The sequence below is a fragment of the Bubalus bubalis genome, chromosome 19, assembly GCF_019923935.1.
Source record: "Bubalus bubalis isolate 160015118507 breed Murrah chromosome 19, NDDB_SH_1, whole genome shotgun sequence".
NCBI lineage: Eukaryota > Metazoa > Chordata > Mammalia > Artiodactyla > Bovidae > Bubalus > Bubalus bubalis.
Genome location: NC_059175.1, coordinates 10,166,405 through 10,192,253, shown reverse-complemented (window position 1 = coordinate 10,192,253; position 25,849 = coordinate 10,166,405). Strand labels below are relative to the sequence as shown.

Below are 25,849 nucleotides of genomic sequence, written 5' to 3'. Positions count from 1 at the left end.
AATGATCATTTTGCAACATATGCAAATACTGAATCATTATCTTGTACACCTGAAATTAATACAATGTTATTTATATGTCAGTAATACCTTCATTTAAGAAAAAGAGACATAGGGAGTTTTATCTATTGAATGAAAGTTGGAATTACTTACAGGAGTTCTTAAATTGCCCAACACCAGAGGCTTAAAAAAACATATTTTTGTAATTAAAAAACAGTAGCCAGATCATCTGGTCTAATTTGTAACTTTAAATAAAATACCTATCAAGACATGTTGTGATATTCCTAGGGAATATTACATCCTGTGCTTGGGATATAATATCATTTATCCCAAATGCTATAGGCCATAGGCCTCATATCATTAGAACAGTGGTCATGAAGTTCAAGTTTCTCAATTAAAAAGTGAAATGTGGTTCATATCACAAGAAAAAATATTCTGTAACCATGTATGGTGACAGATATTGACTAGACTTACTGTGGTGAGCCTTCTGCAACGTGAACAGGTGCTGAGTGCATTGTGTTGTACACCTGAACTAATGTAGTATGTTGGTTACATCTAACAATATGTAAACCTAAGGCATCCTCTTTCCATGAATTACCTAACAAATTAATAAAATGTGAAATCACTTTTTCAAGCAATGTCTATGGCCCTTGAACTAAGCAGAAAAATATTACCTCTATTTATATTTATGTATTTAACTACAAAGAGAGAGAAAGAAAGGTAAAAAGAATGATAAAGTAAATGTGGTAAAGAGTTAAAATTTGGAGCATCTTGGTGAAAGATATATAGGAATTATTTGTACTATTCTTACAACTTTTCTGTAAGTCTTCAATTATCTCAAAGTAAGAAGTAATAAGTTAAAAAATTAGGTACTAAAGCCATCTATAACCCCAGGTATCAATTTCTCAATGACTGACCTTGTAAATATGCTACAAAGTTATTAAATAAATTCACACTGATAAAAAAGTTGTTCAGAAGACTGTAAAAAACAGTGCCAATGCTAAAATAATTTCGGAAACACAATTCTTAAACAGTATTTTAATACACAATTTGTACTGTATTTTTTAAAAAAAGAAAACAGTAAAGTAAAATATAGAACTGGTAAATAGATAAGCAACATGAATTTCATTTTTTATTTTTTTATTTTGGCCACACCACACAGCTTGCAGGATCTTAGTCCCCTGAGCAGGGATTGAACCTGAGGCCCCAGCAATGAAAACGCTGGGTCCTAACCACCAGACTGCCAAGGGAATTCCCTGAATTTTATGTTTACAATTAGGTCAAAGAAGAAGAAAGTCTAAGCTACACTTAAATTATACACAGTTTAAAAATTTCCAAAGAAAAATTATGGAATAATAATATACAAACCTGTCATATTTTTGGATCCAAGATTCCTCTATATTTTTAAATCTATTCTGATCAAATTGTATTTCCCACTGCAAGACATTTATTTCCTATAGAAAAAAATAGCACTTTCAAGGAAAATTACTACAATTAAATCATTTTATGACTTAACAAATAACTGAAATAAATCATTTAGTCATTTCACAGAACTGGGCTAAAGAGAAAACACTAATTATTGCTCAGAAAGAGTCTGTGACATTTGTAAACACATATAACATGCCTCTTTAGCACTCAAAAAGCTTTACTGAAGGTTACTTATCATTAGAAAAATTTCAAATTGTCTAGCTTCAAATTCTGCTGGCTTGAGCCTAGATTTTTCATCACCTCCAATCCATGCAGACCCCAAAATACACTCTTGGAAGTCTGAGCCCAGGACACTCCCATCAAGGGAGAGTGAAACAGACACAGGAACGTGACCACTTAAGAGTGATTCCTAACCATGATGGTTTATGACAGGACAGTGAGTCCCCTGTGCTCTACAGCAGGACCTTGCTGTTTATCCATTCTGTGTATAACAGTTTACACCTGCTAGGCCCAAACTCCCAGTCTGTCCTTCTCGAACCCCTCACCCCTTGGCAACTACAAGCCTGCTCTCTGTGTCTGTGAGTCTGTTCTTGTTTTGTGGATAGGTTCATTCATGTCATATTTTAGATTCCACACATAAGTGGTATCATCTGGTATTTGTCTTCCTCCCCCTGACTTACCTCACTTAGTATGATAATCTCAAGCTGCTTCCACTGCTGCTGCCTAATTACCCTTTTAGTGAAGATGAAATAGAAAGAGGCAAGCACTGCAGGGCAAGTAGAGGAAGAAAAATAGAAAAAGAGAAATAGAAGTGTCATTTTTTGGCAGGGTTAGCCCATGTGACAATCTGTTTTGGATTATAAGATCCAAAAGGGAAGGGACTGTATGAGGCTGAAGCACATCTGGTAGAAGGAAGGCACAAATGATATAACCATTGGTACGGGGGTCTTTAAGGAAATTCTATTGGAAAGATTACTGAATTGAACAAGTCCATTGCCAACAAAGGTCCATCTAGTCAAGGCTATGGTTTTTCCAGTGGTCATGTATGGATGTGAGAGTTGGACTGTGAAGAAAGCTAAGCACCAAAGAATTGATGCTTTTGAACTGTGGTGTTGGAGAAGACTCTCTGCAAGGAGATCCAACCAGTCCATTCTGAAGGAGATCAGCCCTGGGATTTCTTTGGAAGGAATGATGCTAAAGCTGAAACTCCAGTACTTTGGCCACCTCATGCGAAGAGTTGACTCATTGGAAAAGACCCTGATGCTGGGAGGGATTGGGGGCAAGAGGAGAAGGGGACTACAGAGGATGAGATGGTTGGATGGCATCACTGACTAGATGGACGTGAGTTTGAATGAACTCCGGGAGTTGGTGATGGACAGGGAGGCCTGGTGTGCTGTGATTCATGGGGTCGAAAAGAGTCGGACACGACTGAGTGACTGAACTGAACTGATGCTACAAGTGATCAAATACCTTCTCCAAGGATCTCTTTTGTTCCACAGTTTTTTGAAGCACTGCCTGGGTATGACTTGTGGCTTTGCCAAATATTGCCTACAAAAAATAAAGACATATCAGTATAAATTAAATATCTGACCATCCTTATATACAAGGTGAAGTTCACATCTTTATTCTTCACATTTTTATTTTAAGACAGCAGAAAACTGCCTTGAGATGAGAATTCCCACAGAGACCACCTTTCGTATAGAGTTTGATAGTTCAAAATCAGAAGATCTTGGTTTGTTTCCCAATGAATGTGAGAATGAATGAATGAATGGATGGATTTCCCACACAAAAACGAATCCATGAACATTCACAGCAGTATGATTTATAACAGCCAAAATGTATTAATATAAACCACATAAATGCCTATCAACTGGTGAATGGGTAAGCAAAATGTGGTATATCTATACCACATTTTATTATTTGGTAATAAAAAAGGAAGCAAGCACTGACACATACTACAACATCCATGAACCTTAAAAATATGCGAACTAAAAGAATCCAGAGGCACAAGAATCTAGACACATATTGTATGATTCTATTTATGAAACAAAAAGCAAAGCTGTAAAACAGCAGATACTGCTTGTTGGGAGATAGGAATAGGAGTAACTGCTAATGGCTAAGAGGTTCCTTTTGGTGGGTGATGGAAATAGTATAAATTAGGTTGTGATGATGGTTACACAAGTCTACATTTAGTAAAAATAAATTGTATGCTTAAAACAAGTGAAATTTATGACACATAAGTTTTATCTTAATAAAGCTGTTTTAAAAATCTGTAGCTAAAAAAAAAAAAACAACCAACTGTATTAAGCATTGATGCTTTTATTTTAAAAGCTAAAACCAGGGAGTTCCTTGGTGATCTACTGGTTAGGATTCAGCACTTCCACTGCCATGGCCCAAGGTTCAGTCCCTGCTTGGGGAACTGAGATCCTGGAAGCTGTGCAACACAGCCAAAAATATAAAAATAAAGATAAATGAAAAACAAAAGCTAAAAATCATACTACTTATCACTGGAATGTGTACCTGATGAAAGTTTGAAAATAACTTCTTACCATGCTTTGAAGAATTTTCAATGCTTCCTCTTTACCTTCAAGTTGTCTTTGAGATGCCTCAAGTTCAGTTTTCAAAATTTCTACCTCCTGAGGAGAAAAATATAATCAGTCTTCCTATCTGTAATATATGCAACCCCTAATGATCAACTTAGTATACATTTAAGCTCAACATTCACTTTGACTCAAAGCACTCTGATCTTACAAAATGAGGCTGGAAATTCCTCCAGGCTATATAAGTGGACTAGAGAGGCTAAAACTGAGATCATTACTCTCAGGTATCAGTTATGGCTAAAAGCCCAAATCTTTTGCTTTTACCTATGTAGGCCACACAGTTTTTGGGTGTATGTGTGTGTTTGCTTCTGCTTTTTGGCCACACATGAGGCTTGTGGGATTGTGTGTGTGTGTGTGTGTGTGTATTTGCTTCTGCTTTTTGGCCACATGTGAGGCTTGTGGGATTGTAGTTAATTACCCAACCAGGGATTGAACCTGAGCTGCTGGCAGTGAGAGTGCAGAGTCCTAACCACTGAACCACAGGGAATTCTCTAGGCTCCACAGTTAATAATTTGGAGAAAAATCTTTAGACCACGTAAACTAAGCACATGCTCATCCATACAGCTCCATGAGCTATTAATATTATGGCTTAGACTGTGCTCTCTATCCCAAAAGATATGTTCAAGCTTTAACCCCTGGTACCATAAATTCGACCTTATTTGGAAATAAGGTCTTTGCAGATGTAATTAAAGTCATACTGGATTAGGGTAGGCCTCAATCCAGTGACTGGTGTGATGCAGCTACAAGTCTGAGACTGTTGGTGGCAACCACCAGAAGCTAGGAAGGTTGTAAAGGTCCCTCTAGACCCTTCAGAGGGTACATGGTCCACCCACACCTTGATTTCAGGCCTCTGAAATTAAAAGACGCTTACTCCTTGGAAGGAAAGTTATGACCAACCTAGACAGCATATTAAAAAGTAGAGACATTACTTTGTCAACAAACGTCTGTCTAGTCAAAGCTATGGTTTTTCCAGTAGTCATATATGAATGTGAGAGTTGGACTATAAAGAAACCTGAGTGCCGAAGAATTTATGCTTTTGAATTGTGGTGTTGGAGAAGACTCTTGAGAGTCCCTTGGACTGCAAGGAGATCCAACCAGTCCATCCTAAAGGAGATCAGTCCTGGGTGTTCATTGGAAGGACTGATGTTGAAGCTGAAACTCCAGTAGTTTGGCCACCTGATGTGAAGAGCTGGCTCATTGGAAAAGACCCTGATGCTGGGAAAGATTGAGGGCAGGAGGAGAAGGGGACGACAGAGGATGAGATGGCTGGATGGCATCACCGACTCAATGGACATGAGTTTGAGTGAGCTCCGGGAGTTGGTGATGGACAGGGAGGCCTGGCGTGCTGCGGTTCATGGGGTCGCAAAGAGTCGGACGAGACTGAGCGACTGAACTGAACTGAGCCTCCATAACTGAAAGAGAATCAATCTGCTCTTTTAAGCCGCCCGTGTGTCAGGGCAGCTCTACAAAACCAGTAGAGCAGCTTTCACCAGAAGAGTTCACAAACGCGCCTGCAGACAGCTTTCCTGTCCCTGAGAGCACGGCCACCCGCATTGGAACTCCTACTCCCGAGCAAGATGGACGACCTCCACAGACCCCCTGGGCGCTTTCTGGTCCTCTGACTTGAAAGAGGTTAAATTAAGTCAGGTTATTTCAAGCCACACACTCTGGGAAGACAGATGAAAGGGAGTGACTACTATTTTCTCTAGGAGATTAGAGAAGTAAGGTGGAAAGGAGACTAGGAAGGCATGTTTACATAAACAGCCTTTTTGAGAGATAAGGAGGCCAGTTAGAAGTTAGGAGCTTGCCACCATGGCTCGAGAATGTCTGGAAGGCCAACAACTGCATTCCATGCCATGTTAGTATCACTTAAACAAAATGTCAGTGGTCTTCATTCACATGAGAATTTGTATATCAGCCTGAGTACCTACCTCTAAAGTTTCATGAAGACGTTGCCTTAATTCCACATTTGACAACTCTGAATTAGAATCTATTAGAGGGAGAAAAAATTAAATATTTATTAAATATTTTCTTAAATTAGTTAGATATAGGACATTTGTTTACAAGATATCAAATATCAAATACAGGCTTTCCCTAAATTGAAAAGAGAAAATAATTGTAATAAAACAATGATGATACAAACAGGTAGCTTAAAACACTCCACAAATGAAAAGACACATACTTTTGAATCAAAAGATTCTTTTAAAAACAGGACTCTTAAATAAAACTGTTGTTAATGAATTGGTTAACTACTATAACCACATACAGTATCAGAAAACATGAATGTTCGTGAGTGAAATAAATGAATTTTGGTGTTTGGCTTAAGCCTATTCAATATCATGATATAAATATCTAAGAAATAACCTAAATTTAGTTTCTTTCCAAGCAGAATGACGAGAACTCTCCAGTAACTTTAATTATTCTCTCCTTAATGTGATCAATTGAGACATTAAACTGAGTTTCCCAGGAATTTCATTTTCATCGCAGTCTCACTGGCAACAGAAAAACACTGAACTGGTAAATAAGAGCAAGAGGGCGGGAAGTAAAAAGAAGCAAAACAATTAGAATATTTGGAAGTACATTAAAGATTTCTCCAAATTTTTTTTGCTATTCTGAACTTTCATGAACATGACAGTATCCAAGGGAAAACCTAAGTCATGTTTTTACTCTGATAATTCAGGGTTCCAAGGAGGGACAACGGTGCCTCTGGGCTGACAGTGACAAGTTCTATTCTATTATACTTGTGGAAGGCAGAATAATGGCCCCCAACAACGTCTACATCTTAATCCCAGAGCCTGTGAATACCTTGCAAAAGGGATTTTTGCAGATGTGATTAAGAACTTGGAGACAGGAGATTATTCTGGATTATTCTGGCAGCTGGGCCAGATGTAATCACAAGGCTCCTCACAAATGAAAAGAGGAGGCAGGGGAGTCAGAATTAGAGTGATGATGCAGCAGGAGAAAGACTCGACCGGTGACTGCAGGCTTCAAAGATAGAGGAAGGGGGCCATAGACCAGGGGACTCAGCCTCTACACAGTGGAAAAGGCAAGGGACAGGATTCTCCCTTGGAGCTTCCAGAAAGAAGGCAGTCACGCTAACACTATGGTGTTAGCCCAGTGAAACCTACTTTGGGCTTCTGACCTACAGAACTGTAAGAGAATAAAATTTGTGTTGTTTTAAACCATTACATTTCTGATCATTTGGAAACTGCCTATTAGCAAGAGGAAACGAATACCATATTCTTACCTAGAATCAAGTCAACTCTGATGAAAAGACAAAAGTCCATAAACTCCTAAAATAGGAGCTCATACCATTACTATTTTCCTGGGTTGGGGAGATCCCCTGAAGAAGGAAATGGCAATCCACTCCAGTACCCTTGCCGAGAAAGTCCCATGGACAAAGAAGCCTGGGAGGCTACAGTCCAGGGGGTCGCAAAGAGTCGGACACAGCTGAGGGACTTCACTTTCACTTTCACCATTACTATTATTTATTATTTATATCCCAGTAGTTTCCTAAAGTTTCTAATGCTCAGTTTTCAACATCTTTCTTGCAAAACAGTATCCATCCTCTATGCATGATAAACACTTTGAAGAAAAATATGTAAATAATCTCATCTTAATTTTAAGAAGGATTCTGAAGGATAGAGATCAGTCCCTAGCTGCAACATGTTATTTGTACATCTGAAACCATGTTTCTTAAATTATTTTCATGCTGTTCCACTTTGGAGGGGAAGTTTTACAACGGTGGATTACAAAAGATTCAGCCACACCAGAGCTGTGCCCCAGTGCAGGCAGGGGCTCGTCCACCAGTTTCCAGTCACTTCAGGGATGTTAACATTTTATCACAAGATGATTCTGAATGTTAGTCTCTCCTTAGTGTACAAGCAGAATTTATGTTTCAGATCAGATCAGATCAGATCAGTCGCTCAGTCGTGTCCGACCCCTTGCAACCCCATGAACCGCAGCACGCCAGGCCTCCCTGTCCATCGCCAACTCCTGGAGTTCACTCAGACTCAGTCCATCGAGTCAGTGATGCCATCCAGCCATCTCATCCTCTGTCGTCCCCTTCTCCTCCTGCCCTCAATCCCTCCCAGCATCAGAGTCTTTTCCAATGAGTCAAGTCTTCACATGAGGTGGCCAAAGTACTGGAGTTTCAGCTTTAGCATCAGTCCTTCCAAAGAAATCCCAGGGCTGATCTCCTTTAGAATGGACTGGTTGAATCTCCTTGCAGTCCAAGGGACTCTCAAGAGTCTTCTCCAACACCACAGTTCAAAAGCATCAATTCTTCGGTGCTCAGCCTTCTTCACAGTCCAACTCTCACATCCATACATGACCACAGGAAAAACCATAGCCTTGACTAGACAAACCTTTGTTGGCAAAGTAATGTCTCTGCTTTTGAATATGCTATCTAGGTTGGTCATAACTTTCCTTCCATGGAGTAAGCGTCTTTTAATTTCATGGCTGCAGTCACCATCTGTAGTGATTTTGGAGCCCAGAAAAATAAAGTCTGACACTGTTTCCGCTGTTTCCCCATCTATTTCCCATGAAGTGGTGGGACCGGATGCCATGATCTTTGTTTTCTGAATGTTGAGCTTTAAGCCAACTTTTTCACTCTCCACTTTCACCTTCATCAAGAGGCTTTTTAGTTCCTCTTCACTTTCTGCCATAAGGGTGGTGTCATCTGCATATCTGAGGTTATTGATATTTCTCCCGGCAATCTTGATTCCAGCTTGTGTTTCTTCCAGTCCAGCATTTCTCATGATGTACTCTGCATAGAAGTTAAATAAACAGGGTGACAATATACAGCCTTGATGAACTCCTTTTCCTAGTTGGAACCAGTCTGTTGTTCCATGTCCAGTTCTAACTGTTGCTACCTGACCTGCATACAGATTTCTCAAGAGGCAGATTAGGTGGTCTGGTATTCCCATCTCTTTCAGAATTTTCCACAGTTTATTGTGATCCACACAGTCAAAGGCTTTGGCATAGTCAATAAAGCAGAAATAGATGTTTTTCTGGAACTCTCTTGCTTTTTCCATGATCCAGCGGATGTTGGCAATTTGATCTCTGGTTCCTCTGCCTTTTCTAAAACCAGCTTGCACATCAGGAAGTTCACGGTTCACATATTGCTGAAGCCTGGCTTGGAGAATTTTGAGCATTACTTTACTAGCATGTGAGATGAGTGCAATTGTGTGGTAGTTTGAGCATTCTTTGGCATTGCCTTTATTTGGGATTGGAATGAAAACTGACCTTTTCCAGTCCTGTGGCCACTGCTGAGTTTTCCAAATTTGCTGGCATATTGAGTGCAGCACTTTCACAGCATCATCTTTCAGGATTTGGAATAGCACAACTGGAATTCTATCACCTCCACTAGCTTTGTTCGTAGTGATGTTTTCTAAGGCCCACTTGACTTCATATTCCAGGATGTCTGGCTCTAGGTCAGTGATCACACCATCGTGATTACCTGGGTCGTGAAGATCTTTTTTGTACAGTTCTTCTGTGTATTCTTGCCATCTCTTCTTAATATCTTCTGCTTCTGTTAGGTCCATACCATTTCTGTCCTTTATCGAGCCCATCTTTGTATGAAATGTTCCTTTGGTATCTCTGATTTTCTTGAAGAGATCCCTAGTCTTTCCCATTCTGTTGTTTTCCTCTATTTCTTTGCATTGATGGCTGAAGAAGGCTTTCTTATCTCTTCTTGCTATTCTTTGGAACTCTGTATTCAGATGTTTTTATCTTTCCTTTTCTCCTTTGCTTTTCACTTCTCTTCTTTTCACAGCTGTTTGTAAGGCCTCCCCAGACAGCCATTTTGCTTTTTTGCATTTCTTTTCCATGGGGATGGTCTTGATCCCTGTCTCCTGTACAATGTCATGAATCTCATCCCATAGTTATGACAAATTAAGATTAACTTTATTTTGAGAATTTTATGATATCCCTAAAATAATCTGAAGCCTGTGTCCTGCCTTGTAACACTCTTTCCCCAGATGAGCTCTGGGCCTGCAGTGCTCAAATGTCACCTCCTCAGGGAGGCCCTCCTGGATCTCTGCTTGAAACAGCAGCACCTCTGCCCTCCAATCACTTACTGTCTTTCCATTTACTGCTGCCTAATGTTATATAGTTGATCTGCAGATTTATTTTCTGTGTCCTCTACCATGAATGTGACCTCCATGACCTTAGAGCCTTTGACTATTTTGTTCACTGATGTTATTCCCAGAACCTGGCACTGTCGTGGGCACCTAACAGGTACCCAGTAAACGTTTATCAAATAAGACCAAAAAAATTTAAAAATGAAACATACCACTACTTCACAAGAAAAGTAAGGTAAGTAATCACTTATCGATATTACTAACATATGTCAGCTAGTCAGTCCAGTCGCTCAGTCGTGTCCAACTCTTTGTGACCCCATGGACTGCAGCAAGCCAGGCTTCCCTGTCCATCACCAACTCCTGGAGCTTGTATGTAATGCCACAGAATAACTACTTCACAATTTGTATAATACTGGGAAACAGAAAGATGAATGACTTTTATACCATCACCAATCAATCTCTAGAGGTGAATAATGATAAATTTCTAAAACCCATGATGGTCCCCATCTTCACGCACTGGAAGGGTGACAGCCTTGATCACACTCATAACAGAGAAAAGAAGAGGAGGACGGTAGGCATCCTTACCGGTGCTACTTTGTCTCTTGTGACAGGGAATTCGGGGCCCTTCCAGGTATGTATCTTGAAAGCTCTTCTGTCTGGAATACTGAAAAACGGCACCGTTTCTTTTGTCCCCATTTCTTGTAAAAAGGGGAGGACTAGAATTCTTTCCATCTGATCTTTTTCTAGATTTAAATAAATGTGAAACTGGCACTTCACAAATGCCGCCAGGCCTTCTTCCAAGGCCATACCCTAGGTCGCCTTCTGCCGTGTCATCGTCCTCTGTTTCCCAGGCCTGCCCCTCCGCCTCACTCGGCAGCCTCGCCACGCTGCTCATCAGTCACGTGCCTTCTTTACAATGGGCTGCCCTGCTGGCTCAGCAGTAAAGAATAATCCACCTGCCAGTGCAGGAAATGCGGGTTCTGTCCCTGGGTCGGGAAGGTCCCCTGAAGCCTTCTTTACCTAGTTACCTGTAGTTAAGAAAAAACAGCAGTTAAAACCCAATCAGTATAATCAGAGTTGGGTTTGCCAGGGAAGAAAAGTTCCTTTCTGCATCATGCTGGCAGAGCCAGTGACGCACAAGCACACAGATGTCCCTGGCAACCCAACTGAAGCTATTTAACATTTCAGGACTTTTTAAATAAGAAAAAGAAAAATCTGACTCTATATTTCTGAGAACACAGGACAGACTTTTACTGAATCCAATAATAACTGATCAGGATGAAGAGATCAGGCTTTGCCAAGGAAACAACAGTCTTGACAAATGAGCTTCCAAAGGAAAGCAATCAGTTTTCACAAGCCTAACAGCTGTACAAAATTCAGCAGTCTTGGGAGTTCCCTGGTTGGGGAATAAGATCCAATAAGCCGCGAGGTGCAGCCAAATATATATATAATCCAAAAAGTGTCTGAAAAATCAGCTTCCAATGACTAAGACCATCCTATCCCCGTCCTTTATCCTTCATCTGCCTGAGATACTTAGGACTCTTATACTCTCTCCTACAGCTCTGCTTGGTTCATTGTCTATTTCTGTGCAGACACAATTAGGAGACGTTTTGCTGGGTCAGTGACAGGTGGGAGGGAAGAAGGTTCCCTCTCCTGCCCCTACATCATCCTTCCCTCTCTTTTTTCTCAAACCAGGTCACATCTGTCATCAAAACCCTCCACCGTTTCTCAGCACAGAGTACATGTCAAAGCCCTTCCAATGGTGAGGGGCCCCAGGTTCATCTCTGCCTGGTACCCTCACCCTGGGCCAGCCGCCCTGACCTCCCTGGTGGCGTTGACCCAGCCAGGCATTCCTGCCCCAGAGCTTCGAGTTCCCCATGCCCTGAACACTCTTTCCCCAGGGGATGCGCAGCTGGTCCCTCGCCTCTTTGGATCTTTCCTACAGTGTCTACTTCTCAGTGCTGCCTTTCCTGGTACCCCACCTAAATTTGCCAACTCCTCCTCTCTCTCCTCCTTCTCTGCCTGATTTTTCTCTTTGGCATTTATGACCTTCTAGCATGCCCCTACATATTTTACTCATTTTTCAAAGCACACCACCAGAAGGGGGAAAATAGTACAAAAGGGAGCCTAGGGAAGACTATGGTTTTTCCAATAGTAATGTCTGGATGTAAGAGTTGGACCATAAAGAATGCTGAGTGCCTAAAAATTGATGTTTCTGAACTGTAACGTTAGAGAAGACTCTTGAGAATACGAGGACAACAAGGACATCAAACCAGTCAATCTGAAAGGAAATCAACCCTGAATATTGGAAGGACTGATGCTGAAGCTGAAGCTCCAGTACTCTGGCCACCTGATGCAAGGAGCCAACTCACTGGAAAAGACACTAATGCTGGGCAAGACTGAAGGCAGGAGGAGAAGGGGGTGACAGAGGATGAGATGGTTGGATGGCATCATTGACTCAATGGACATGAGTTTGAGCAAACTCCGAGAGATAGTGAAGGACAGGGAAGCCTGGCGTGCTGCAGTCCATGGGGTCACAAAGAGTCAGACACGACTTAGCAACTGAACAACAACAAAAGGGAAGCAGAAGGTGGCTCTGGCTTGCCTGTGATGCTTCTTAAAAAGCAGGGTGTCCTGAACATTTCCTCTGCCGGAGCCCAAACCTGCTCCTGAGGGCACCAAGTGGAATGCAAGCTCCACGGGGTAGAGACTTTTGTCTGAATCACACTGCAAGCCCAATGCCTAAACAGTTATCAGAGACATGATCTGTGCTCAACACATACTTTTAAATAAATGGATAAAGGAAGGAAGGAATAAACAAACAAACTGAGGGACTTCCCTGGAGATGCAGTGGTTAAGACTCCATGCTTCCACTGCAGGGGGCATGGGTTCGATCCTGGTCAGCTGATCCTGCATGCTGAACGACGCAATCAAAATACATAAATAGATACATAAATAGTAGTGTTAGTCACCTGAGAAGGCAATGGCATCCCACTCCAGTACTCTTGCCTGGAAAATCCCATGGACAGAGGACCCTGGTAGGCTGCAGTCCATGGGGTCGCGAAGAATCGGACATAACTGAGCGACTTCACTTTCACTTTTCACTTTCATGCATAGGAGAAGGAAATGGCAACCCACTCCAGTGTTCTTGCCTGGAGAATCCCAGGGACAGGAGAGCCTGGTGGGCTGCCGTCTATGGGGTCGCACAGAGTCAGACACGACTGAAGCGACTTAGCAGTGTTAGTCACTCAGTCGTGTCAGACTCTTTGTGACCCCATGGACTACAGTCTGCCAGGCTCCTCTGTCCATGGAATTCTCCAGGGAAGAATACTGGAGTGGGTTGCCATTCCCTTCTCCAGAGGATATTCCTGACCCAGGGATCGAACCCGGGTCTCCTGCATTGTAGGCAGATTCTTTACCATCGGAGCTACAGATATATAAATAAAAGACAGATAAATAGATAGATAAATAAACAGACAAATTAAAAAACTGAAATACTTGCCTGGGGTAAAAAACTGAACAGTCACCTTGGTAAGGCTCCCCACTGGATAACCTGGGACTAACTGCAGGTGAAAATGCCATCCAGAGAAATGCCCATCACTGAGCCCTCCCACAAGGAGCCCACTGTGGCCACCTGCCTGGTGACAGTGGCCTGCCTGTTGGCTGAAGAGCACCAGAAATGCCCAGCCTTGCCCTCCAGTACCAGGGCAGTTAAGAGGGCCTTTTACCACCAGGCATTTCAAAACAGCTGCTGTGCTGAAGCTGTTTAGGAACATTTCATCCTTTTCTCAAGACTCACGTTTTTTAAAAAAGGAAAACAAACAGATCTGACATCCTTTCTAAATATCCTGCTGTTTAAGTAGCTGCTTACAAGGACATTCAAAATGGTTAAATCTCAGTCTTGTGTTTTTGCTGAAGTCGCTCTCTTAGTTTGCTGCTATTAAAAGCACACACAGATGCCAAATAAATCTATCATGTTTTTGAAGGGGAACCTGGTGCCTTTAGGGCCAAGGTACCATATATTTTCAGTGTTTAATAACAAAGGCCCTTAAAAATTTTTTAAAACAAAAAAAGGCCCTTAGAAAACTGGAAAAGATACATCATAAAAGAAGGTACGTGGATGGAAAGAGACTCAGCATCATTCATCATGAAAGAATTGGAGATTTAAACCACAGTGAGATTCCACCACCTACCACTGACAATTCCAAGTGCGCTGAGGATACGGACACCACACACACAGCAGGCAGGAGTGTAAGACAGTACAACCACTGGAAAGGTCTGAAGGCTTCTTTCAAACAAGTGACCCATCAGGTGCATTCACCCAAGAGAAATGAAAACACTGCACATACAAAGATGTGTGCATGAATGTTCAGTCCTTTGGCTGATATTCAAATTAGCCAAAAAAACCCTGAAAACAACCCAAATGTTCAGCAACAGGAAAATGAACATACTGTGGGAGTCCACACAAAGAATATACTCATTAATAGATAACGAACTTCAGACGCATGTGATAATATGAATCTTACATTAGCCAACAGAAGAACCATATACTGTATGAAATCTGGACCAACAGACAACAGATCAATGGTTTCCTGGGGCGGGAAGGATGAGGGAACTTTTCTGGAGTGATGACAAAGTCTTGTGTCTTGACTGGATGGTGGTTTGTCAAATTCATTAAACCATACGTTTACAATGGTACCTTTTATTACATGTAAATTATACCTCAATAATAAGCTATTAAAAAAATTTTTTTAAAGTAAAGGATCTTTTAACTGGACTAGGGGAAAAGATTAGAAGTGTGTTAAGTGGTTGTATTGTCCTCAGTAAGAAAATCATTAAACTGGATGTCTTACATTGGTAACAACTTTTAAACCATGATCTAATAATTGCCAGCACTTGTTGCTTACTAGACACTATTCTAAGTGCTCTACTTAGATTATTCTATTTAATCTCCAGAAACACTTTAAAAGACAATACTACTATTGTTTAAGTCTACCTAGAACCATTACACTGAAGTACAGAGAGGTTAAATAACATAGCTAGAGTACAGCCAGATTCTGAATCTAGACTCCTCATGTCAAAGATACTGCTGGACTATTAGACATTGCTTTCTATCTTTCAGAGCATTTTAATGAGATTAATATCAGAGTAAACCAAGTTTCTATTACTTATGACATCAAATAAAACTGAGAGTGAAAGTCTAGGATAGTTAGTTTGGCCAACACTCAACACAGTATGTTGGACCCATTTTCCCCCCAAAATTTTTATGAAATCCTCTTGGTTCCTTTATATGTTTATTTCCTAAATAAGTCTGTCTATTTTTATTTGTCAAGGTTGATAGGAAATTACTTATTGAATCAGAGACTAATCCCTAAGAAGCTGCACTAGAGCAGATTTCTGCTTATAAATTCAACCTCCTGCCTCTGTTAAGAAGGGTGTGGTCAGGGTCTGGCAGCCAGCAGTGAAGAAAATGGAATTGGTCAAGACAAAGGAAAAAAGCAGTAAGAGGAAAGAGTAAGCAATCACAAGATCAGCTAAGAATATTTTTCAAAGTGCCACATATATTCAGGTATCATAGGTATACTTTGACACTGTTCAGAGTTGAATATGAGATTTCACATGGTCTAATGCTCTAGTGTTTTTTAAAATGTAACTTTGGGACACTTTTATATACTAAGTCTAGAGTGACTTTTTCATCACTCCAGAAAAGTTCCCTCATGCTCTTTGAAGTTATCCTTCCCACCCCAGGCAGCCATTGATAATAGTAATCTGTAATGCAGTCAAACTTGACTTTTAGAACACATTCCTTATAAGAAAGGAGAAAAGACTGACGTTACATTCCATTCAACCACTTTTAAATGCATCCAAGGTTATCAACCAGGGAGGCAGCAGGAGGTGTGACAGAGAAAGCCCTGATCCAGGAGGCCTGGGTTCAAATCTCACACCACCACTTGCTGCTCTGTGATTCTGGGCAAGTCATTTAACCTCTCAGAGCCTATGTCAGAATTTCCAAAACGGGTTTAAGCATAGCTACTTTATAGGTGGATTTTGGGCACTATTAATATACTTGAAATCAATGTTGGTTGATATGAATTTGAGTTTTAGTGTCTTAATTTGTCAAGTCACAGGACTGGATAAGACTCTTTTGTTCTTTAGACCTCTAAAATTCTGATTCTATTGCAGCGTTCTTCCAAGGTGTGCCCCAGGGAACCCTGGCTCTCTGGACTATTCAGTGTTGCTAGGAATAAAAGGATCCTTTTGGTTTTATTAAGGGTGTAAAATTATACAGAAAATTACATGGCAGTGGCAGAGCCAGAAGTAGAAACCACATCTCTGACTCCCAGCCCCCTTGCGAATGGCCCCTGGATGAACAGATGACGGACTGTGAGCAGACAAGCTCCTGCTCTTCCGTTAAAACAACCCTGAATGGGACATGGGTCTTCCTAATTCCTAAATCTAAGACCTAGCCTCCTAATCCCTAAATTTAAGACAGCCTCATCCCTCTGTCTCCTCTACCTCTGCACAAGCTATGATGCTACTGACTCGCCATGTCCAAGTCCCTCTTGGCACACAACCCCACAGGGGTCCCTGACTGCCTCCTACCTGCCCACTCAGACTCCTTTTCCTCTTCCTGTATATATTTTATATATGTTTGTATATATTTTTGGCTTTTGTATATATTTGGCTTCCTCTCCTAAATACTTTAAATATACATCTCCAGCTGGTTATCCTGCCAACAACTCAAACACAGGTTGTTCAAAAATACTTTCATTGCGCTCCCCACCTCCACCCCAGGTCTCCTCCTGAGTCCCCCATTTCTGCAAATCCATCAACCATGCTCCAAAACATTCAGGGACAAAAAACTCCAGGATTTAGGCTTTTCCCCTTTTTCTTATTTTCTGGCCTTCAGTTGCCAAGTCTTCCACAAAATTTCCCCAAGCCATGTCCTTCTTTGGGCTGCCTTGGTGGCTCAGCGGTAAAGAATCCGCCTGCAACGCAGGAACCACAGGAGAAGCAGCTTCAGTCCCTGGGATGGGAAGATCCCCTGGAGGAGGAAATGGCAACAAACTCCAGTATCCTTGCCTGGAGAATTCCACAGATAAGAGTAGTCTGGAGTGCTACAGTCCATAGAGTCATAAAGAGTCAGACATGACTGAAGCAACTTGGCACGCACGTACGCATATGTCCCTCTTTGCACATCAACGTCATAGCCCTGGGTGAATTTCTTTAACCTCTCCTGGGCTAAACCAATACTCCCCTAACTGCTGCCAAGTCAATCATCTCCAAGCACACATCCAATAATGTCCCTCTCCTGTCCTAAGACAAGCCACAGCTCCCATGGCATATACAGTGAAAGCAGGTGTTGCCCTTTTCTATAAGGTAACTGCAGCTTTCACCTCCTGTGCCACGTGAACTCCCTGGGCACGCTCTGTGCTTCCGTGTGAGACGCATTTTACCTGCTCCCAGGCCCCCGCAGCCTCATCTCCTTAAAGTCTCTGGTGGAGCCACTCTCCACCCCAGGGATCCCTTCTCGTCTCAGGACCCCTCAGTTCAGGACAGCCACTCCCTTCAGTAGCCCTCCCGAGTCCCCAGGGCCAGAAGCGATTTCTCCCACCTCTGAGCCCTCCTAGCTCAGTGTTGTACCTTTCTAACAGTCCTTCCTTCCTTCCTGACTTGTGTTTTTATTGTACACGCCCCTAATGTGTGTGTCTCATTTACTTGTGCATAACAGGTGTTCCAGAGACACTTCATAGATGGAACGGAAAAAGAAAACAGATTCCTGCTTGGAAAACTTGAACTAGAAACACCCACACCCACTAGCCAGACAGCTCTTTCCTTAGCAAACAAGTTGATCAAACAGACACCTAATTCCTGGCAAAAAAGGAAGTGACGTCAGCCCTTTCTGTAAACAATGGTCTACTGCATATCACTGTAGAATTCTGTTTAAATTTTTATGTTAAAATAATTTTAGATATACAGTAAGTTGCAAAGATAGTACCATGAACTTCTGTATACCCTTTACCCAAATTCTTTTAATGAAGTATTAGGGTACATTTATCAAAAATAAGAAATTAACAATGATACACACACTTAACTAAACCATATATCTGTATGTGTAGTTAGTAGCTCAGTCGTGTCCATTTGGGACTCCATAAACTATAGCCCTCCTGGCTCTGTCCATGGAATTCTCCAAGCACGAATATCAGAGTGGGTTGCCATTCCCTTCTCCAGGGGATCTTCCGGACCCAGGGATCAAACCCAGGTCTCCCACATTGTAGGCAGATTCTCTACTGACTGAGCCACCAGGGAAGCCCTAACTAAACCACATACTTTATCAGAATTTCCCCTTTCCCTTTGTTATTGTTCAGTCCCTCAGGCCTGTCCAACTCTGAAACCCCATGGGCTGCAGCACGCCAGGCTTCCCTGTCTTTCACTATCTCCTGGAGTTTGCTCAAGCTCATGTCCATTGAGTCGATGATGCCGTTCAACCATCTCATCCCCTATCATTCCCTTCTCCTCCTGCCCTCAATCTTTCCTCCATCAGGGTCCTTTCCAGTTTCCCTACTTAAGTCCTTTGCTGTTCGAGGATCCAATCCAGGACACCACAATTCATTTAGTGAGCTACAGTTTTAACGTTCATAATTAGTAGAAAAAATTTAGAAAAAGTAATAAAGGAGGAGGGGAGAGAGGCAGAAATAGAGTCTTTCAAACCTATTTCTCATTTCTATAATGTCAGACAAGGCCATTAACTAGCGTGAGGGAAAGGAGGAGCCCGTTTACCAGCTTGTCCACAACCTGCGGAGTTTCTCGAATTTGCGCAGCTGCGTCCTGGAGTCTGGCTCCACACCCTTCCCAGATCCCTGGCGGGTGAAGAACTGAGAGTGGGGCACGGCGAGGGGCACCCTGGCCGACTCGCGCCGCCCGCGTCTCGCCCCGACGGCCCCTAAGCGCGCTCACCGGGCTCGAGCCTCCTCGCCGCGCGCGCCGCCGCTCCTCCCGCCACATGACCGCGCGGCGCGGCCCCGATCGGGAAGGCGGCGCGGCGCCCGGGTCCCTGGCCCCACCCCCTACCTCGGCGCCACCGTCTGAGCTCTCCCGGTTAGGATGCGGGGACTGCGACTTGGACACCCGTAATGTCCCCAGATACAGCGCAACCGAGTTATAAATAATAGCTCGAGACCTCGAGAAACGACGAGGTCGTGTGTGCGTCACTGAAGGTAAAATGAACTGGTTCAAAGCTTAAGCCTCAGCTGCTGCTGCTAAGTCGCTTCAGTCGTGTCCGACTCTGTGCGACCCCATAGAGGGCAGCACACTAGGCTCCTCTGTCCCTGGGATTCTCCAGGCAAGAACACTGGAGTGGGTTGCCCTTTCCTTCTCCAGTGCAGGAAAGTGAAAAGTGAAAGTGAAGTCGCTCAGTCGTGCCCGACTCTTAGCGACCCCATGGACTGCAACCTACCAGGCTCCTCCGTCCGTGGGATTTTCCAGGCAAGAGTGCTTAAGCCTCTAGGAGTCGCTTAAGAGAAGGATGGAGCTGAGCTGTAGAGGGGCTTTTGAAAAGAAGGGTTTCAGAGCCGAGGAATGAGGAGGCCTTGCAGGCCAAAGGGACTGCCAGGGCGAACGCTAGGCAGTGGGAGGGAACCAGAGGGCAGGGCCTGGAGAATTGCTACTGAGGAGATCCATTCCTGTGAATTTCCTGAGAAAGACCCTACCTCCCTTCAACCCCACCCAAAACGTGCCAGTCCTTAGCTTCCTCACCGGGTGCAATGATTTTGATATTTCCTAATACCTCGTGGGAAGAGTTGACTCATTGGAAAAGACTCTGATGCTGGGAGAAATTGGGGGCAGGAGGAGAAGGGGATGACAGAGGATGAGATGGCTGGATGGCATCACCAACTCGATGGACGTGAGTTTGCTTGAACTCCGGGAGTTGGTGATGGACAGAGAGGCCTGGTGTGCTGCGATTCATGGGGTCGCAAAGAGTCGGGCACGACTGAGCGACTGAACTGAACTGAACTGAACTGAATGCCGGACAGGGCTTCCCAGGTGGCTCAGTGGTAAAGAATCTGCCTGTCAACACAAGAGACGAGGGTTCAATCTCTGGGTCAGGAAAATCCCCTGGAGGAGGAAATGACAACCCACTCCAGTATTCTTGCCTGGGAAATCCCATGGACAGAAGAGCCTGGTGGGCTACGCTCCATAGAGTCGCAAAGAATCAGACACGACTGAGCACACACGCATGCCACCCTATAGTAGGTGATGTGGACCTATCCATGGGCCTGTCTCCTAGACTCCATCTTGGTTAAGAGATGCACGAGCACACGTGGGAGGGCCCTACCACGAGGGCAAGACTCTCTCTGAGCCCTCCCATGTGTCTATTCACACATACCTTTTTCCTCCTGTAAACACTTGTTTCACTATTTTACGTCTCTCCATGGGAATTCATTTCTACACAGGTGGTGGGCCAGGGCCTTGTCACCAGTCACAGGTTCCTGGTGGTCTAGTGACTAGGATTCAGCACTCTCACTCCCAGAGCCTGACTTTCAGTCTCTGGCCAGGGAATCGAAATCCTGCTTCAAGCTGCTGCAGTCCGAGGCCACCTGAGATCATATTTTGTTCATCCTTCCACTAATACTACACTGACTGACTTTACTCTTTACGGCAAATCTTGAAATCATTTAAGTCTTCTAACTTGGTTCTTCTTCATCGTTGTCTGGTTATTCTAGTTTCTAGAATACAAATTTTAGATTCAACTTATCAATTTTTATTTTAAAAGAGTATGTTGGAATTTAATTTCTACATCAATTTGGAGAAAACTGACATATTAATAATATTGAGTCTTGAAATTCATGAACACGGTGTGTGCATGCTAAGTTGGTTTCAGATCAGATCAGATCAGTCGCTCAGTCATGTCCGACTCTTTGCGACCCCATGAATTGCAGCACGCCAGGCCTCCTGTCCATCACCAACTCCTGGAGTTCACTCAAACTCACGTCCATCGAGTTGGTGATGCCATCCAGCCATCTCATCCTCTGTCATCCCCTTCTCCTCCTGCCCCTAATCCCTCCCAGCATCAGAGTCTTTTCCAATGAGTCAACTCTTCACATGAGGTGGCCAAAGTACTGGAGTTTCAGCTTTAGCATTATCCTTCCAAAGAACACCCAGGACTGATCTCCTTTAGAATGGACTGGTTTAGTCGTGTCTAACTCTTTACGACCATGTGGACCGTAGCCCTCCCGGGGTCCTCTGTTCATGGGATCCTCCAGGCAAGAATACTAGAGTGGGTTTCCATACCTCCTCCAGGGCATCTGGATGCATCTCCTGCATTGGCAGGTGGGTTCTTTACCACTAACACCACCTGGGAAGTCCACAAACATGGTATATCCACCTATTTGGATCTTTTGATTTCTCATTTGAGTTTTCTGCATGCAGAGTTTGCACATATTTTGTTAGATTTATACCTAAAGTATGTAATGCTTTTTGGTACCATTTAAAATGGTATTGTTGTTTTAATTTCCAAATGTTTGTCATTACTGTATAGAAATGCATTGTCTTTTCTGTATTGGTCTTGTATCCTGTGGCCTTACTAATGTGACTTATTCAAGTAGCTTCTGTGTGGATTCTCTTTGGAATTTCTGCATAAACAATGTTAACTGAGAATAGCTGATTTATTTCTTTCAGCTCTGTACATCTTTTATTTTCTTGCTTAATGAACTGCCTAGGACTTGCTACTGCTAAGTCACTTCAGTAGTGTCCGACTCTGTGCGACCCCATAGATGGCAGCCCATCCGGCTCTGCCGTCCCTGGGATGCTCCAGGCAAGAACACTGGAGTGGGTTGCCATTTCCTTCTCCATTGCGTGAAAGTGAAAAGTGAAAGTGAAGTCCCTCAGTCGCATCTGACTCGTAGCTACCCCATGGACTGCAGCCTACCAGGCTCCTCCATCCATGGGATTTGCCAGGTAAGAGTACTGGAGTGGCTTGCCATTGCCTAGGACTTACAGGATGACCAATTTGCTTTTTATTCACTAGTCTCACTTAACAAATTATATTTTTCTAATCTCCCCTTCCATAAACTCCTTAAAAAATAAACCTCTGGATGGATTTTAGGGATCCATAAATCTTTTAAAAATATAACATTTTATGTTAGTATGTAGATCTGTATTTCTTTGAAGGAAGTGTGTTCATAGCTTACATGACTGTTAAAGGAATTTATATCATCAAAAGGATTAAGGAACTAAATCTTTAGTAAAAGCCCAGGTATAATTTCCATGATCTTGTTTTCCTCATATGCAGCAACCAGAGTTATTAAGAACAGGGTTTTGTTTTTCAGCTGTGCCATGTAGGATCTTAGTTCCACAACCAAGTATCAAACTCATGGCCCCTGTGGTGGCAGCTCAGTTTTAACCACTGGACTGCCAGGGAAGCCCCCCAAGACGAGTGTTTTTCCCACCTTGCCCTCTCCCCGCTCAACTGGAAAGAATAAATAGTTCTCTCCAGATCTGACTCTTGTGTTAAAGATAAACACAAATTCAAATGTTCTTAGGCACTGGTGGTAGGACATGCTTAGAATGCAGAAGAAATATAGCCCCACTAAGGCCAATACCTCATTTCAAAGCCCACAAAAATAAAAATATACCAAGAGGGGCATAAGGGAGAAAAATGACTGTTTATGCACATGTCAAAGCTTATTAAGACACTTTCAAACCTATGCTCCATACAATGGAAGCACAGAGTCTTAACTATTGGACCACAAGGGAAGTCCCAGGACACTTTTGAGAACCTGAATAAATCATGTTAAGAACTCTCATTCATAGAAATACAAAATGATTAAAAATTTGCCACACTTTTATCTCCAGTTTGATTTACGTCACACTGCCTATTTAAACAAAAAGTTTACAAGTAGGTTTGGATAAAACTGAGACAAACAATAAGTAGGTTTATTTTTAAGACATTTTTTCCCCCAAACAACTATAAATGTTAAAGCATTGTGATGAAAGCATTACATGAAAACCTTGGCCTGAAATTAATAAGCATATTTATATTTTTAAGAGTCTTATAATGTATATAGTTTGGTAGTAGATTCCATTATTTCCTTTGTTAAAGGAACATCTTATTATGAGACAATGCTAGTGTTAGGATGGATAAGTAGTAGCAATGACTTGACAAGAGGATTTAGTGAATCCTAGTGAAAAAAAATGGCACCCCACTCCAGTACTCTTGCCTGGAAAATCCCATGGATGGAGGAGCCTGGTGGGCTGCAGTCCATGGGGTGGCAAAGAGTCGGACATGACTGAGCGACTTCACTTTCACTTTTCACTTTCATGCACTGGAGAAGGAAATGGCAACCCACTCCAGTGCTCTTGCCTGGAGAATCCCAAGGACAGGGGAGCCTGGTAGGCTGCCGTCTATGGGGTTGCACAGAGTCGGACACGACTGAAGCGACTTAGCAGCAGCAGCAGCAGCAGTGAAAAAAAGTCTTTTCAAAACAGATTAGTGGGAATTCCCTGGTGATCCAATGGTTAGGACTCCATGCTTCCACTGCACGAGGCATGAGTGGGTTCAATCCCTGGTCAGGCAACTAAGATCCCACAAGCCACGTGGACTGGCCAAAACAAACAAACAACAAAGTATTAGGGATCCAAAGGAAGATACACAAATGACTAACACATGGAAAGATGCTCAACAGCATTGGTCGTTAGAGAAATGTATCTAAACCAAAATGAAGCTACGACTGTGTATCTACAGGATGGCTATTAGGTGAACAGTAGCCAGTGTTGGCAAGGATATGGAGAATTAGATCCCAATACATGGATGGTGAGAATAGAAAGTAATGCAACCACTTTGGAAAACATTTTGGCATATCGTCAAAATGCTAAACTCAGTTGCAATATGACCTAGCAATCTCCCTCTTTGCTATATCCAAGAGAGTTGAAAACATACATCCACACAAAAACTTGTGCACTAATGTTCATAAAACATAATACCCAAAATGGATACAATCCAACTATGCTGCTGATGGAATGGATAAACAAAATGTGGAATAGCCATACAGTGGAATATTATTCAACCATATTAAGGAATGAGGTACTCATTAAGGCTTCAACATGGATGATCATGAAAACACTATGCTAAGTGAAAGAAGCTAGATACGAAAACCATTTATTGTATGATTCTATTTATATAAAATCTCCAGGATATGCAAATCTATAGCAACAAAGTGGACTAGTAATAGCAAGGGGCTAGGAGAAGGGAAGAATGAGCAGTGACTGCTAATAGGTATGGGATGTCTTTTGGTTGGGGTGATGAAAGTGTTATAGAATGGAGTAGTTGCACAATCTTGTGAATACGATTTTTTAAATGGACTGTACACTTTAGTGGATTTTAGGATATGTGAGTTATAGCTTAATAAAGAATAGGAAGGTCTGTATGTTCTAAGATGGTATAATATCCAAAATACATTAAATGAAAAAAAAATGACAGAACAGTTTGCATGGTATGCTACCATATGCTTAAAAGAAAAAAAGCGAGCACACACATGCTATACCATATGCTTAAAAAAAGCACACACACAACACACACAAAATGCTACCATATGCTTAAAAAAAGCACACACACACACACACATCCAAACCAGTAACATTCTTTCCTAAAGGGAGGGAATCCAGCAGTGACTGAAGAACAGGGTGGCCTGAAAGGGAAGCCTACCTTTCTAGTACAGGTCTTCCTTGACTTATGTTGGGGTTACAGCCTGATGAACCCATCATAAGTTGAAAATATCCTAAGTCAAAAATGTGCTTAATACACCTGACCTACCAAACATCACAGCCTACCTTCCCCCTGCCCCCCCCCCCCCCCACACACACACACTGTGGAATGTGAGATCCTAGTTCTGCAACCAGGGGTGAACCCACATGCCTAGCAGTGGAAGCTCGGAGTCCTAACCACTGGACGACCAGGGAAGCTCCTGTCCTAGCCTACCTTAAATATGCTACCTTAAATGTAAGAACACTTACATTAACTTACAATTGGGCAAAATCATCTTAACACAAAGCCTGTTTTATAATAATGTGTTGACTGTCTCGTAAGTTACTGACCGCTAAACTGAAAGTTAAAGTAGAACGGTTGCATGGTGCAGAGTGGCAGTGAGTTTTATCGGTACCCTCATTATCACCCGGCTGACTGGGAGCTGCAGCCACCCCCAATCCCCACCATCACAGGTAATGTGCTGCATACAGAAAGCTAGCCCAGGAAAACATCAAAATTCAAAGCATGAATTTGAGAGAGTCAATTCCTAGGCAGGTTGATATAGTAAGTCTGGGGTCCCTGAGGAAAAGAAGGATCTGGGGCTCTCAAAGAGGAGATAAGGGTCTGGAATTCTCAAGGAGGAGGAAAGGACAAACTTATATAACAACAATGTATCTGGCTTGAGGACAGTTACTTCTTCCTGAAAACCTTCTGGCTAATCCTGTTACCTTAAAAATGTAAATTATGGGAGGGGTCTAGTAAGATCTTTACAACCTTGAGACATTCTTTTGATTTATTGTAATAACTAATTAAAAATGCATATAACTCCCTTGCTTAGACTAGGAAGGGGGGCTCTCTGTCCCCCTTCTGATGTCTGTGTCAGAAGCTTTCTCTGTCCTTTTTATACTTTAATAACACTCTGCTACACAAAAGCTCAAGTGATCAAGCCTGGTCCCTGGTCCCGAAGCTAAATCTTCTTCGGAGATCACGAATCAGAC

The 25,849-nt window shown here is 42.5% G+C and overlaps 1 protein-coding gene across 5 annotated transcripts in view; it reads right to left on the bottom strand.

Moving 5' to 3' along the window:
• Nucleotides 1-19,805, bottom strand: part of CCDC125 (coiled-coil domain containing 125) — a 31,546-nt gene extending 11,741 nt beyond the window's left edge. Inside the window, exons 1-6 of one of the 5 annotated variants that reach the window (XM_006058936.4) lie at nt 19,566-19,805; nt 10,694-11,136; nt 5,957-6,015; nt 3,975-4,061; nt 2,896-2,973; nt 1,366-1,451 (exon numbers count right to left, since the gene is read on the bottom strand). In XM_006058936.4, coding sequence (XP_006058998.2) covers nt 1,366-1,451; nt 2,896-2,973; nt 3,975-4,061; nt 5,957-6,015; nt 10,694-11,003 — 620 coding nt within the window. In that variant the 5' untranslated portion in view covers nt 11,004-11,136; nt 19,566-19,805. Of the gene's footprint in view, nt 1-1,365; nt 1,452-2,895; nt 2,974-3,974; nt 4,062-5,956; nt 6,016-10,693; nt 11,137-18,889; nt 19,174-19,565 lie in introns of those variants that run through there. The other 4 variants (XM_025270881.3, XM_025270882.3, XM_006058934.4 and 1 more) reach the window with 4 other exon arrangements.
• Nucleotides 19,806-25,849: the final 6,044 nt, after the last annotated feature.